The following is a 15,025-nucleotide window of genomic DNA, read 5'->3' as shown; positions in this document are numbered from 1 at the left end:
CCATAAAGTTGGCTCACCTTCCACCTGAAATACTGTTAAAACTGCATCCATCTCAACTGATAGCACATCCGACATCCCCGGCATGGGGCTTGGCTCCTTGAATATATTATTTTATGTTAATCTTCAAAGTAACTCTGCGAATGAGGTGTTCTACGCCTCGATTTTTAAATGGAGAAACTGAAGCTGGAACTTTAGACAATTTGCCTAAGGTTACACAGTTAGTAATTGGTAGAGACGGAAGATGCATTCCAATCCGATCTTACAGCCTGTGTCCTTCCCAAGATCCCATCCTAGAAATCAAGGTTTCTTGACACCTTTGGCATTTTGGACTGGATAATTCTTTGTTGTGGGGGCTGCTCTGTGCATTGAAGGATGTTTAGCAACATATCTGGCTTCTGCCCACTAGACGCCAGTAGCACACATGCACACACAATGGTGATAACCAAAAATGTGTCAATTGCCCAAAGTTCCCTGTAAAGCAAGATCACCCTAGTGGAGAATCACTGCTCTAAATGCTCTGAAGCATTTGCTTTCTTACAAGACTGAGGTTTCATGATCCCAGGAAATGCACAGAATAACTTGAAGACCCTAATAGTATTTAGGAGGGTATGCTTTAAGAAATATGAATTAATTATAATAAGCATTTTAGTTATTTGTACCTAAAGAGCCCCTATTCCTGTTACTCTTGAAAATCATTCGTCCTCTGCAGTGAGTAAATGTTCACACTGTACAAACACTCAGAAGCTTCAATGGCCTGCTGCCACCTCAGGAGTTCAGCCCAAACTCCTCACAAAGACATTCAAGGCCTCCCCAGTTTGTCTTCAGTTCTCTTCTCCACTCTCAAACCCCACACATTTGCAGGCTACAGCCAAGCAATATGACTCACTGTGGTGAAAACGCATCCTACATTTTCTTGTTCCATGTCTTGGCTGAGGATGTTCACTCTCTGCTTCCCACCTCTCCCCATCCCACGCTGCACCCTGCCTTTGTTTTGGAATCCTTCTTATGTCATTTGAGTTCACTTGACGCTCTCTGCCTCTCCCACACAGCCTCACCAGCACAGTGGTGGACGGATGGGTCTCTCCTCTGTCCGCAGTTGGTTTCACTCTGTCTTAGTCCATTTGCTGATGCTATAACAGAATACCACAGGCTGGGAAATTTATTTGTTTTTTAAAGAGATTTATTTGGCTTATGGTTCTAGAGGCTGGGAAATTCAAGAGCAGGGTGCCTGCAACTGGCAAGGGTCATCCCATGGCAGAAGACAGAGGGTGAAAGCGAGCACACAAGAGATAGAAAGTCAAGCCAAGCTCGTCCATTTCATGAGAAGCCCACTTCCACAATAACAGCACTAATCCATTCGTGAGGGCCAAGCCCTGGTGGCCTAATCACCTCTCACGGGCTCTACCTCCCAATACTGTTACAATGACAATTAAATTTAAATATGAGTTTTGGCAGAGACATTCAAACCACAGCAGCATCTCTCTCATCTCAACCAGTTTTATGGAGAGTATGTGGTCTTACACACTGGATTGAAAATTCTTAGAGAACAAAAACTCTATTTCAGCCCTTCCAGTCAGTCCTTATCTCTTAGCAGATATGCTATGCTTGTGGGGTTGGGTGAGATCAGATTGGAGGTGGGATTGAATTAATATTGCAAATATGTAAACATCTGACTGGTTTCCATGGGCATTAAAATAAATTTCAAACATGAGAGCTGTACAGTGCAGTGAGGACAATGGAGCACAGCAGATTGCCTTTCTAGTGCACGGCTACCCTGCTCCGTGTGACGTGGATGCACTGGGTGGGCCTCTGACCAAGGCCACCACTGGGGTTGTGCCCATTGAGCCTCACTGGGTGGCTCCTGGCTGAGAGGTGTGCGGAACTGCCATCCTCTTCGTATTTCCCTCACTGAATATGTGCCCTAGGCAGGCCTGTGCTGATCAGAGGAAGGGTCCTTTTTCTGAATTTTCACAAAGGTGGCATATGGGCTGGTGGAAGCCCTGACAGTACAAACTCTTCCATGAGGAAAAGGACACTGCATCTGACATTTTTATCCCCAAATTTACAGTAACCACTCCTTTAACTAAGGCCTATGGCATTGGATCCTGCCTAGCCTAATTCTATCCCCTTGTTGTACTGCTACTTAACTAATGAGAGGTGGTTATTGGTTATTGATTCATTCAACACGTTTGTATTAGTCATTCATATGTGTATAGGCTACAGGAGTGCAGGAAACAAAGACCCTATTCTCATCAAGCTTGTATTCTAGTGGATTCTTATATTCACCCCTCAGTGTTCAGCATCAGACAGCAGCCCACATATGAAAAAATGTACATCCAAGCTGCTATTTTGGAAAGTTCTGATACCCCTGGATTGAGCTTTGCTTGAGAGTGTTTGTTTTTTTTTTTTTTTTGTTTTTTTTTTTTGACAAATGTGTTTGTCTGGGGCAACCATTTTAGAAAATAATTTTGCCCAGGTTGCTAAAGTGGCCGCATGGGTGTCTCAGCATAGCCAGGGCTCAGAGAATAGTGCTCCCCAGGGAAGGGCTCAGTTCCTGCATGGTGACATGCTCTAATTCCAGCTTCAGCTAGCTCAGGCCATCTGACCACGTTTCTTGAGAGAGTCTGAGTATTCCATAGCATTTGCATATAATATTAAGGTGTAAACTGAGCATTCTCTAGAAAGCAGCCCAGAACTATCTTTAATCTAAGAATTTCCAAGGAGGCCATCTGGGCATAAGTGCACAGGATATAAGCGAAAACTGGAGAACTGGAGTCTAACCTTTAATGTTCCCATTGGCAGAAACAGACACTGTCACATCTTGAACACTTCATCTTACCATTCCCCTCTTGTATCTACAGATGGGAAACTGTGCAGCCACTACAACCGAGGACTCATCTCAAAGGCAAAACTCAAGGCTATCAAGTATAGCATCGTCATCATTCTTGGTAAGCAGTGTCCCTTCCTGAGCTGTAAAGTGGTATGAACATCCCAAAAGCAAGCTTGCTCCTGGACCTGGCAGCAGAAAGGAATTTGTTGATGGGCACTTCTACACTGGTCTGATTGGAAAGTAATGTGTGAAACTCATCAGCCCATCCATGGTTCTTTCAAAGGCTGAAATTTGGTTCCTAATCCCTCTCCTTATGAATACAGCTGCCTGCCAAGGCCATGGGTTGAATAATTTGGAGAAAATCTGATTAGGACCTAACTAGCTGAAGGGGATGCTCACATCACCTGCTAACTCAGTCACTTCCTTTAAGACACACTCTTCCCCCAGGCTGGAGTTCATAAGCAAAAAGAAGGCAGAAGTGGCTTTCCATCTCTTCTGAATATTTAATGTTAGGGTCACTACAAATTCCTCCCTTATGGCACCTTACCTGCCCTTCCACCCTCCTATCTTTTGCCCTTTCCTTTTCCTTTCTCTCTGTGCTTAAGCCCCATAAAGTCACCTTGCACTATTGCCTGTCTGAAATACGCTGCTCTCCAGTGGTGACCTGGCTTACTTCCAAACCTCATTTGTTCCCCAATAATGCCACCTCCCTGAGGGCTCCTTGACAAGTCTTATATCCTTTCTCTAGCCTTTACTCTGCCTTATTTTTCTTCTTGGTTCTACCCGGCACGATAGGATATGGATTGATTTTCTTATCGTCTATCTCCCATGCTGGAGTAATACATTTATGAGGGCAATGACTTTGGCTTTTGTGTGACTTACATTTTCACCAAGGCCTAAAATAGGGTCCCCCACACACTGCTCAACTAACATTTGTTAAATGAATGAATGAGTGCATACAAATACACAAGAAGGAAAGCATTTGTGCTATTTTCTTTTTTACTTAGCTTAAATACCCACTACTTGCCCCTCTGTCAACTCTTGGAAGCCCCGAGGAAGCATAGATCTCCCATTAGCTGCATGTCAAAGCACCAGAACAGTCTTCTCACCTTTTTAAAACACAACTGCAAAATGCCAAACAGACCACACGCAGCACGACTCAGCCAGCAGGACGTGGGCACAAAACAACACTGCAGGCAGAACTGGGATAAAACGTACACAACCCACCAGGGCTCAAAAACTTTCTCAGAGGCTTCTGAAGTAGATCAAAGACTCCTCTGCCTTCCCAGATAGTCATAACCACAGAGGCACGTTCCCTGGATGTTGAGTTGGAAAATGTATGTTACAAGTGTGTCCCAGAGCCAGCATAGCCCTTTGTCATCAGCAACCATACTCCCAGGCCCTGTGGGATGCCTTCAGTCAGCAAGCAGGGACACCCACTGGAGGGTCAGCAAGTGTTGTCATCCCTGTCAGACCAAAAGGGCCCTTTCTATAGCAAACACTTTGTAATGTCCCTTTCCCATCTTGAAATAAAATGTATACTTATACTACCTACCATGGTAACTAAAAAAATTAGGCCAGGTGTGGTGGCTCACGCCTATAATCCCAGCACTTTGGGAGGCTGAGGCAGGTGGATCACAAGGTCAGGAGTTTGAGAGCAGCCTGACCAATATGGTGAAACCCTGTCTCTACTGAAAATACAAAAATTAGCCAGGCATGATGGCATGCGCCTGTAGTCGCAGCTACTCAGGAGGCTGAGGCAGGAGAATCGCTTGAATCGGGAAAGCAGAGGTTGCAGTGAGGTGAGATTGCACCACTGAGCTCCAGCCTGGGTGACAGATCAAGACCCTGTCTCAAGAAAAAAAAAAAAAAGAAAAATGTTGCCCCCAAAATAATATAAAGGTAATACAAAGGAAGAATAAGAATATAATCTATAATAAAACAATACTATTGCCCGCATAGCCAAGTCAATTCTAAGCAAAAAGAACAAAGCGGGGGGCATCACACTACCAGACTTCAAACTATACTACAAGGCTACAGTAATCAAAACAGCATGGTACTGGTACCAAAACAGAGATATAGACCAATGGAACAGAACAGAGGTCTCGGAGGCAACACAACATATCTACAACCATCTGATCTTTGACAAACCAGTCAAAAACAAGCAATGGGGAAAGGATTCCCTGTTCAATAAATGGTGTTGGGAAAGCTGGCTAGCCATGTGCAGAAAGCAGAAACTGGACCCCTTCCTGACACCTTACACTAAAATTAACTCCAGATGGATTAAAGACTTAAACATAAGACCTAACACCATAAAAACCCTAGAAGAAAATCTAGGTAAAACCATTCAGGACGTAGGTGTAGGCAAGGACTTCATGACCAAAACACCAAAAGCATTGACAACAAAAGCCAAAATAGACAAATGGGACCTAATCAAACTCCACAGCTTCTGCACAGCAAAAGAAACAATCATTAGAGTGAATCGGCAACCAACAGATTGGGAAAAAATTTTTGCAGTTTACCCATCTGACAAAGGGCTGATATCCAAAATTTACAAAGAACTAAAACAGATTTACAAGAAAAAAACTAACAAGCCCATTCAAAAGTGGGCAAAGGATATGAACAGACACTTTACAAAAGAAGACATACGTGAGGCCAACAAACATATGAAAAAATGCTCATCATCACTGGTCATCAGAGAAATGCAAATCAAAACTACATTGAGATACCATCTCACGCCAGTTAGAATGGCGATCATTAAAAAATCTGGAGACAACAGATGCTGGAGAGGATGTGGAGAAATAGGAACACTTTTACACTGTTGGTGGGAGTGTAAATTAGTTCAACCATTGTGGAAGACAGTGTGGAGATTCCTCAAGGACATAGAAATAGAAATTCCATTTGACCCAGCAATCCCATTGCTGGGTATATATCCAAAGGATTACAAATCGTTCTACTATAAGGACACGTGCACACGAATGTTCATTGCAGCACTGTTTACAATAGCAAAGACCTGGAACCAACCCAAATGCCCATCGACGATAGACTGGATAGGGAAAATGTGGCACATATACACCATGGAATATTATGCAGCCATCAAAAACGATGAGTTAGGGTCCTTTGTAGGGACATGGATGAACCTGGAAACCATCATTCTCAGCAAACTGACAGGAGAGCAGAAGATCAAACACCGCATGTTCTCACTCATAGGCGGGTGTTGAACAATGAGAACACATGGACACAGGGAGGGGAGCACTACACACTGGGGTCAGTTGGGGGGAAATAGGGGAGGGAGGGTGGGGGGTGGGAAGCTGGGGAGAGATAGCAAGGGGAGAAATGCCAGATGTAGGTGATGGGGAGGAAGGCAGCAAATCACACTGCCATGTGTGTTCCTATACAACAATTTTGCATGTTCTTCACATGTACCCCAAAACCTAAAATGCAATAAAATAAAGGGAAAAAAAAAATACTATTTTGTTAATTAAAATTTATTCTAATTTTAATATGTAAAAACGTAAGCATAGCTACACTAGAAGAGGAATGAAGTAGCGATACCTACACCTTGACATAGTAACAGCTACGAATGAAAACCAATACAGGTGTATTTTCATGGAGATATAAAAAAAAATGTAAGCAGTATTGCTGTCAGCGACTTGATTTTCTGAGCTGCAAAAAAAAAAAAAAAAAAAAAATCCTTGTAAATTTTTGAATTAAACAAAGCAATCTTTCTTCCATTTGCAACAGAATTGCATTTCTAGAAAATTCTTTAAAATACCTGTGTTTATGTGTAAAATGAAGTCAGGTTTCTAGACTGGGATAACTATACAGAGGGTTCTCCCCACATGAACGTCTAGTTGGGCATTCAGCGTAGATACAAATCTTTGCTGGCTGAGCTGCCTGTAGCATGCCAGAGGACTGGCATCCCTGTGACAATTAGAATCCCCCAAGCTCACATACACACACATGCAAACACACAAGCACACAAGGCCATTTGCCCCCTTAGTGCCCCAGACACTTTTCAGGGCCAATGTTTGAGTTAATTAACCAGGATCCAGAACACTCAGTGGGCTTTGTGTTTGAATTGCTCCTCTTCAATACATTGCCAAGGTCTGGGATCAAGAGGGGAACCATGAGTCAGTTTATTATTCCAAAATTCCCCAACAAGTTACAGAATTCGCATTACAGAGTTGTGGAGGAAAGCTTGTCCCTGCATGCAGAAAGCCGAGGAAGCCAAACTTCTACTCTGAGAAAAAATTCTATGGATGAGAAAGTGGGAGAAGGAGAGTGGAGGACACGTGGTGAGAAAATGAGAGATGCGTGTATTTCCAGTCAACTTACGAGAGTTTAGCTCTGTGTAGTAGTCTGTGCCCTCCAGAAAAAATGAAAGAGAGAGGTTTATTAGAAGGAATTGGCTCAGGTGATTACTGAGGCTGAGAATTCCCAAGTTATGCAGTTGACAGCTGGAGACCCAGGAAACCCAATGGTGTAGGTTCTAGTCCAAGTCTGAGGAGAGTGGATGGTATGTTTCAGTTTGACTCCAAGTATGAAGGAAGGAGAAGACCAATGTCCTAGCTCAAAGACAGGCAAGCAGAGTGAATTTTCTCTCACCTAACCTTCCACAACCCAAACCTTCAACAGATTGGATGGGGCCTGCATGCAGGGGAGGGAAATCTGCTTTTCTTACTCTACCAGTTCAAATGTTACTCTCATCCAGAAACATCTTCATATGCACCCAGAATAGTGTTTAACCGAATCACTCCACACCCCAGTCAAGAAGTCTCAAAATTAACCATCACATTCTGAATCCCTACCTTTCATCCATTTGAGAATTTAGAGCCAAACAAAATTAGGGTCTCACATAAACCAGTGGATTTATTGAAGGATATTGTGTGGATGTTTTCTGGAGAGGCCAACTTAGAGGTGAAAAAAACTGAAAACAGTGTAATTAAACTGGGCTGCGCTTTGAGAATATTGTGATCACCCCTTCTCCTTGCCATAACCTAAAACCAGTAGTCACTATGTGGTCAAAAATGCTTCTTGTCCTTCTGTCTTTTCCTAGAGAGTCTTCAAAGTATTTTGCTGTTTTTTCCTGATCCCTGTGTTAGATGAGAGGCTATGGTCATTGTCACCTGTTCCTGAGGTTTCTATAAAGAATCCACAACAGCAGAATATTTTACCAATGGGAAGCTCTATGACCTTTGCTCAGTCTTAGGAACATGTCTGTAAGATGTGTCCATATGCATGTGTGTATGTGTTCAAGTGAATATGACATCAATGCTCTAAACAGCATCTAACCCCAATTTTTTCTGAGAAATCCCAGATCCCAAATAACCTCCCAGGTAAAAGTCCAGTCAGGACCAACCAAAAAGACCTGCTGCCTGCTGTGGTGCTAATGGCTCTCTTCTCCCCCAGCCTTCATCTGCTGTTGGAGTCCATACTTTCTCTTTGACATTTTGGACAATTTCAACCTCCTTCCAGACACCCAGGAGCGTTTCTATGCCTCTGTCATCATTCAGAACCTGCCAGCATTGAATAGTGCCATCAACCCCCTCATTTACTGTGTCTTCAGCAGCTCCATCTCTTTCTCCTGCCGGTAAGGGGAGCTCTTGCATGAGTCAGACACACTGATAGCCACTGCACTGGGATTCCACCAACACGTGGGTTTCTCATGCCCAAACTCTCCAGTAGGTTACAGAATGCCCCCCGCCCCACCACCCACCTTTTTTTTTTCTTTTGAGACAGAGTCTTGCTCTGTTGCTAGGCTGGAGTGCAGTGGCATGATCTCAGCTCACTGCAACCTCCGCCTCCCAGGTTCAAGTGATTCTCCTGCCTCAGCCTCTTGAGTAGCTGGGACTGACTACAGGTGCATGCCACCATGCCCCACTAATTTTTGTATTTTTAATAGAGACATGGTTTCACAATGTTGGCCAGGATGGTCTTGATCTCTTGACCTCGTGGTCTGCTCACCTCGGCCTCCTGAAGTGCTGGGATTAAAGCATGAGCCACCACACCCGACCAGAATCCTCCTTTTATAGATGAGAGGCTTGAGAGTCAGAAAGATTCCACTAATGTGACTAATTTTAAACCCTGGCCCAGGCCACAGCCAATGTGCTTTTTCTTATACCACAACACCTCCTATAGCAACCATCTTAATCATGACGCATCTAAAAGACCTTGCTTTTGTTCCAAGCATCTTCACATGAATTGCCTCAATACAATTCTATGGCAATAACAGAACATGGAGCCTTATTACCATTTTACAGATAAACAAAGTAAGTCTTACGAGTTTAATGACATCATTAAGGTTATATAAATAATTAGTAGCAGAGCTGAAATTAAATCCCTCCTACAGCTATTGTCATTCTGCTGTTTTTCTGCTGTTTTTCAGCTGTTTTCCTGCATAAGCCACAGAGGGTAGGTGGAGAATTCCATATGAGACATAAGAGGAGAACGATTTAAGTCTTGGGCTTAATGCCAGTGGTTGAGATTTGTATCTTGCCATTGCCTCGTCATAGTGATGTGTGACCTTGGGCAAGTTAGTTAACTTCTATAAACCTCATTTTCTTCATTTGTAAAACGGGGCTAACAGCATTGTCTACCTGTTGGCCTGTGATGTCTCTGTCCTCTGGGCTCTGGTGCTGACCAGTGGGAAGGAGAGCTGTGAGTCATTGAGAAGGAAGGTCAGGGTATTACATGTAAAGTACCTGGCACAGTTTTTGTCTGATGTTTAATACATTTTTTATAACTATTGTCTCTTAACATGTCTTCTTCCGTTTTCATTAGGTCAAATTACTTCCCTCCTTGCTTCATTTTTACTTTCTCCAGGGAGCAAAGATCACAGGATTCCAGAATGACGTTCTGGGAGAGAACCGAGAGGCGTGAGATGCAGATTCTGTCCAAGCCAGAATTCATCTAGACCCTGGGGCAGTACCAGTGCTAGGCTGAGCACCATCAGCTCTCCCAGGTCCTTGTCACCTGCTTGGGCATGTGCATGGAACCTGAGCCAACTTCACCCACCCTCGTCATCACCTGGGAGATGCACAAAACAAATGTTCTATTGAGTCCACGCACTGCATTAAGTATTGGCCAACACGAACTCCCCAGTTATTCATGCCAGCCTGGAAGGAAACGCCTTCCCTCCCTACTGTTCCCAGTCCTCCTTCCCACTGGCCAGCACCTGAACCCAGTGAACACAGGCATCGGTGGCCCCGGGCCCTGGCTTGGAGGCAGTGAGTAGACAGGCAAGCAGAAGGGACAAAAGTAGCAGGGTTATGCATGAATCTTCTCGCCACAATAGAAGAAGAAAATAAAATACTTAATTAAGCCTAGACTTTTTCCCCAGTTTTGGATTGGAGGTTCAGTGCTTATAGCCAAGAAAGTGTCTGTCCTTGAAATGCCAACAAATTCATTTTCAGGCATTGGTGCTTTGTGCCTCTTCTGCAGATAGCCTTGGTTTGCAGATGAGTGTGCTGGCAGCAGGCAAGTGCATTTCCTATTCCATCAACAAATGATTTGTGGAAAGGGCACACTGTTGGCCCTCCAGAACAAGGTCAAACAAAGGAATACTGGCTCTGATAGAAAACAAGTTGTGTTAAAAAGCCATGGACCCCTGACTTCCAGCCTCTGAGAGCTGGTCCCTGGAACACACACGTCCTTGAGGCTTTCTGAGACCTCTTGCTCTGTATTCAACACTTGGGCCACTCTGGGCTCCATTCCTCACACCTCAAGAACAAGTCTTCCCCTTCTTAACTACCTGAACCTGCTGTTTCTTTGGGAGCTGGGTTCCTGTGGCTTTTCCAGGCTCGATGTTTCGCTAAGCTCTTTATTGTTTTTGCCTGTCACAGCCTTTGTCTAGCACCTCGGCCGGGAAGCGCTGGTGGGGCTTATTTTGACAGGTCTGGAGTTTGGCACTTATGAGCATAATCCAAGTGAAATATGACTTAATGTTTTCTAGTCAATTTCTCCCATCAGATTTTTCCACAAGTGGAAGTGAAATAATTTCATTTGATCATATATACATCCCACCCACGGCTCTGGGATGCGCGTGAGCACCTTATTTTAGCTTCACATATATTCTTGACATTAAAGTCTCCTTGGCAAAATCCTCCTTCCCAGAATTATTCAGAGCTTAAATCTTTTTTTTTCTTTTTCTTTTTGGCATACTGCTAGTGGAGTCATTAAACTGTTCAGTATATTTTAATAGCACTCCATTCCTCACTGTGGTGTCAACTCAAAGTCTGCATGCTTAAGGTCATGTGGGCTATTTTTTTTTTTTTTTTTTTGTAAACTCTCTTTTCAGTTCGATCTGACCTTAGGGAAAGTATCTCTTTAAGAGGAAATCAGACTCCTCACTCACCATCTCTCCGAGAATTATTCTCTGAATTTGAGGAGGCTGAATAATCTAGTTTTATTTCTACACAATACTTTTGAAGGCTGCCTCCCTCTCTGTCCAATCAGCTAAACTTGAGCAACCCTGGAAGCTTTGAACAGTTGAGAAATGCTTTTCCACATTTCACTTTAAATCAAGATGTGCCACAGAAGACCCACAGAACTGTTGCTAAAATAGCTGCCTGCACAGGAGCCAATTAACAGAGCAAAAACTGGCAGATGTCCTAGATGGCAAAACAGGAGGACCAGGTTCTCTTGACAGATGCTTTCAATCTTTGTCAAGTCTGGTCTGCAAACTACATTGCATGCCTACCTCATCCATCAGTAGATTATCAAAGTGAAGGAGAGAGTATAGTGGGGGGCGTTGTGATCTACAGAAACTGTGGATGTGATTTCATAGTTGTTGTGATGCTGTCTCTCTCATTTCCTGTGAAGACTGGAGATCAATAAGATAAGGGTACAGATTGTTGCAGGATAATCTGCCATTTAAATGAAACGTGCTTGATAGTGGTATGAATTCTAGAATTGTCATTTCCATGTATTTGCTGAGCTTGGGGAAACATGACTTAAGCATTATGAAAATACTGGTAATGAATAGTCTTGTGACCTTCAACAAATCATTTCACACCTCTGGGCATCAATGGTCTCATCTGCAAGATGGAGACAAAATCAGCCTGGGGCAGAGGATCTTGGTGGTTCCTCCTAGGCACAGACTCTGAGAGTGAGAGCTTCTAGAATTCTTTCTCCAGAAGACCAATGACTCAATGACTTAATGCTGAGTCATTTGCCCTTCAGAGGTATAACTTCCCTATCTATTGCTATGAATGCAGAGAAATATCATTTCCCAACTGAGAAATGCAGTCTGAGCTCTTGGAGAAAATTAGAAGCTTAGTGCTGTGACATTACTGTTTGCAGCCTTTGATGCCCAGGTGGAATCAGAGAAGCCAGCAGGGTGGTTCCTAAGATGTCACCTAAGATGTCACTTTTTGAGACGTCAAAAAGAAATAAAAACCAAGATGTCAAAAAGTCTAGACTTTTTCCCCAGTTTTGGATTGGAAGTTCAGTGCTTGTAGCCAAGAAAGTATTTGTCCTTGAAATGCCAACAAATTCATTTTCAGGCATTGGCTACATTATTATAAATGTGGCTACATCATTGTAAATTATTATAAATGTGGTTACATTATTGCATAGCTTCAGGGACAGGAGAAAATTTAGGAGAGCCAGAGTAGGTGTGCTTACTATTTTCAGCCATACTCTAGAAAATAAGTGTCTCCACTTTACTGAACTAAATTAAACATGAATGGTAAAAACTTCTCTACTTTCAGGGTGCATGTGAACATCATTTAGTTGAAGTTTACTTTCACTAAGCAACATCTCCCACCTTTTCCCCCAGAAAATGGTAACACCTTTTTAATGACTTTCATTTGTGAACAATCATGAGAAAAATAGAGTCCCTTTGAAGCCAGCCCAACAGGCAGTTTAAACTTCCTAGCTTTGTTTGGAAAATTCTGTACACACATATGCAGAAATGACCTTGCCTTTTCCAAATGCATTTACAGTGTCAATCAGAAAAGGCCACAAGCCTGAGTCTGAGAGAACAAATGGAAAGCAAAAATCTTTAGCAGGAAATAAAGTGATTTTGCTCTTCTAAAATTATCTTCGGTGAGTTACAGACCTGCTGACAACTCCAATTTCTTCATCATCATTTGACTATACCTCATATTATATGCAGATCGACCAGTGCTCCCTGAAGCTTTCCAATTGCATTTAATTGAAGGGACATAGTGCTAACTGTTTAGATGTCAACCTATGTGCTTTTGGAAACATGAAAAACCGGTGCCTCATTTCTCTGCAACTGCATTTTAAGAATACATTATCCACAACAGGACTGGTCCAGTTAACATTTTAAAAGTGCAATTCTAGGCTTACAGAATGTTAAAGTCGATGGAGTCTTGTATCATCTAGTCTCATGGTTTTCAGACTGCTCAGAGACTCTGAAGTAGTTCCAAGGAGGTGACTCAATATTAATATTTTTACATGGCTGGGCATGGTGGCTCATGCCTGTAATCCCAGCACTTTAGGAGGCTAAGGTGGATGGATCACCTGAGATCAAGCGTTCGAGACCAGCCTGGACAACATGGTGAAACCCTATCTCTACTAAAAATACAAAAATTTTTCTGGGCATGGCGGCAGGTCACCTGTAATCCCAGCTACTCGGGAGGCTGAGGCAGGAGAATCACTTGAACCCAGCAGTCAGAGGTTGCAGTGATCCAAGATCATGCCATTCCACTCCAACCTGCACAACAAGAGCAAAACCTGGCCTCAAAAAAAAAAAAAAATTCTTACACACAACAATAGCATAGAAGTCAAGAGGCAACTAAATGCAGTTAAATAGTTTCAGGTTTTTTTGAATTATCTTACATGCAAAATGTGGATTAAGATTAGACATTGATACACCAAGAATGCATGTTATAATTTCAGGGTCATCACTAAAATAATACAGAAATATATATCTTTCAGACTAAAAGAGAAGGAAAGCTGAGTGACAAGTCACTCAAATAATTTGAGAGAAAGCAAGAAAAGAGAGAAACAGGGACATAAAACAGCTGGGATAAGCAAAAAACACATAGGAAGATGGTGGGTTTTTTTATCCAAACTTATTAGTAATTATAAGTGCAAAGAGATTAAATGCCCGAGTCAGCAGTTAGAAAAATTCGCCAAATTAAACTCAAAGGAAGTAGAAGGAATAAAATAATAAGAATAAGATTAAAATTAATGAAATAAGAAATGTAATAAATAGGCTCAACAAAGATCAAATTCTGTTCTTAAAAAAATTTAAATTAATAAACCTCTGGCGAGACTGATCAAAGGAAGAAAAAGAGAGAAGGCACAAATAAACAGTATTTTTAAAGGATATCACTATAGATCCTGGAGTCAATAAAAAGATAATAAGAGGATATAACAATCAAGTTTATGTCAAAACAAATTCAAAATATAGATACATGGGAAAATATATAATTGATCCAAAAAGAAACAAAATCCAAGTAGTAGCATAACTGCTAAAGAAAGAAAATGTCTTCATTGGTGAGTTCTACCAAAATTTAAGGACAAAGCAACACCAATTTTACAGTGTTTAGTAAAATAGCAAAAGGGTGACTTTTCAAATTACTTATGAGGCTAAAGAAATCTGAATCTCAAATGCTGCAAAGGCGTTACAAGAAAAAAAATTGCAAGTCCATTTTGCCATGAAAATATATGCGAAAATTCCAAAAACAAAAATTAGTAATCAAATCCAGCAAAATATATCAAGGCTAACATATGTGACAAAACTGATTTCATTCCAGGAATGCAATATTGGCTTACTATTAGAAAATCACTCAACTCATTACATTAATAGAGTACAGGATAAAACAATATATTAACAGATGCAGAAAAACATTTGATAAAAATTTTCAAGCTCCGATCATGATAAAAGATTTTCACAAACTTGGGATAGAAGACAATTTCTTTAACCTTAAAGTTTATCTGCAAGAAAGCTACAGGAAATCTATACTAATGGTGAAGCTTTGAAGATTTTCCTTTTGAAATAACGAATGAGTGAAGAATGCCGGCATCATCACTTCTATTCCACATTGTAAGTGATCCTAACCAATGCAGTAAAAGAAGAAAAAACATAAGATAAAAGGTACATAGATTCATAATGAATAATAAAAACTGACATTACTGATATAAATATATAGATGAATATCCAAAATAATATACAAATTATTAGAATTAATCAGAAAGTTTAGTAAGGTTGCAGGATAC

At 41.8% G+C, this 15,025-nt stretch overlaps 1 protein-coding gene across 2 annotated transcripts in view; it reads left to right on the top strand.

Moving 5' to 3' along the window:
- The window catches only part of NPSR1 (neuropeptide S receptor 1), a 174,217-nt gene extending 161,136 nt beyond the window's left edge, over positions 1-13,081 (top strand). Inside the window, exons 7-9 of one of the 2 annotated variants that reach the window (XM_032286820.1) lie at positions 2,862-2,948; positions 8,243-8,422; positions 9,410-13,081. In XM_032286820.1, the coding sequence (XP_032142711.1) occupies positions 2,862-2,948; positions 8,243-8,422; positions 9,410-9,561 (419 nt within the window). In that variant the 3' untranslated portion in view covers positions 9,562-13,081. Of the gene's footprint in view, positions 1-2,861; positions 2,949-8,242; positions 8,424-9,409 lie in introns of both variants that reach the window. The other variant, XM_032286819.1, reaches the window with a different exon arrangement.
- The last annotated feature ends 1,944 nt before the right edge of the window (positions 13,082-15,025 follow it).

This window comes from Sapajus apella, unplaced genomic scaffold (genome assembly GCF_009761245.1).
Source record: "Sapajus apella isolate SASKATOON/1434 unplaced genomic scaffold, GSC_monkey_1.0 scaffold19, whole genome shotgun sequence".
In the NCBI taxonomy this organism is placed as follows: Eukaryota; Metazoa; Chordata; class Mammalia; order Primates; family Cebidae; genus Sapajus; species Sapajus apella.
The sequence above is the reverse complement of the archived record's forward strand: the minus strand, read 5'-3'. Positions and strand labels throughout refer to the sequence as shown.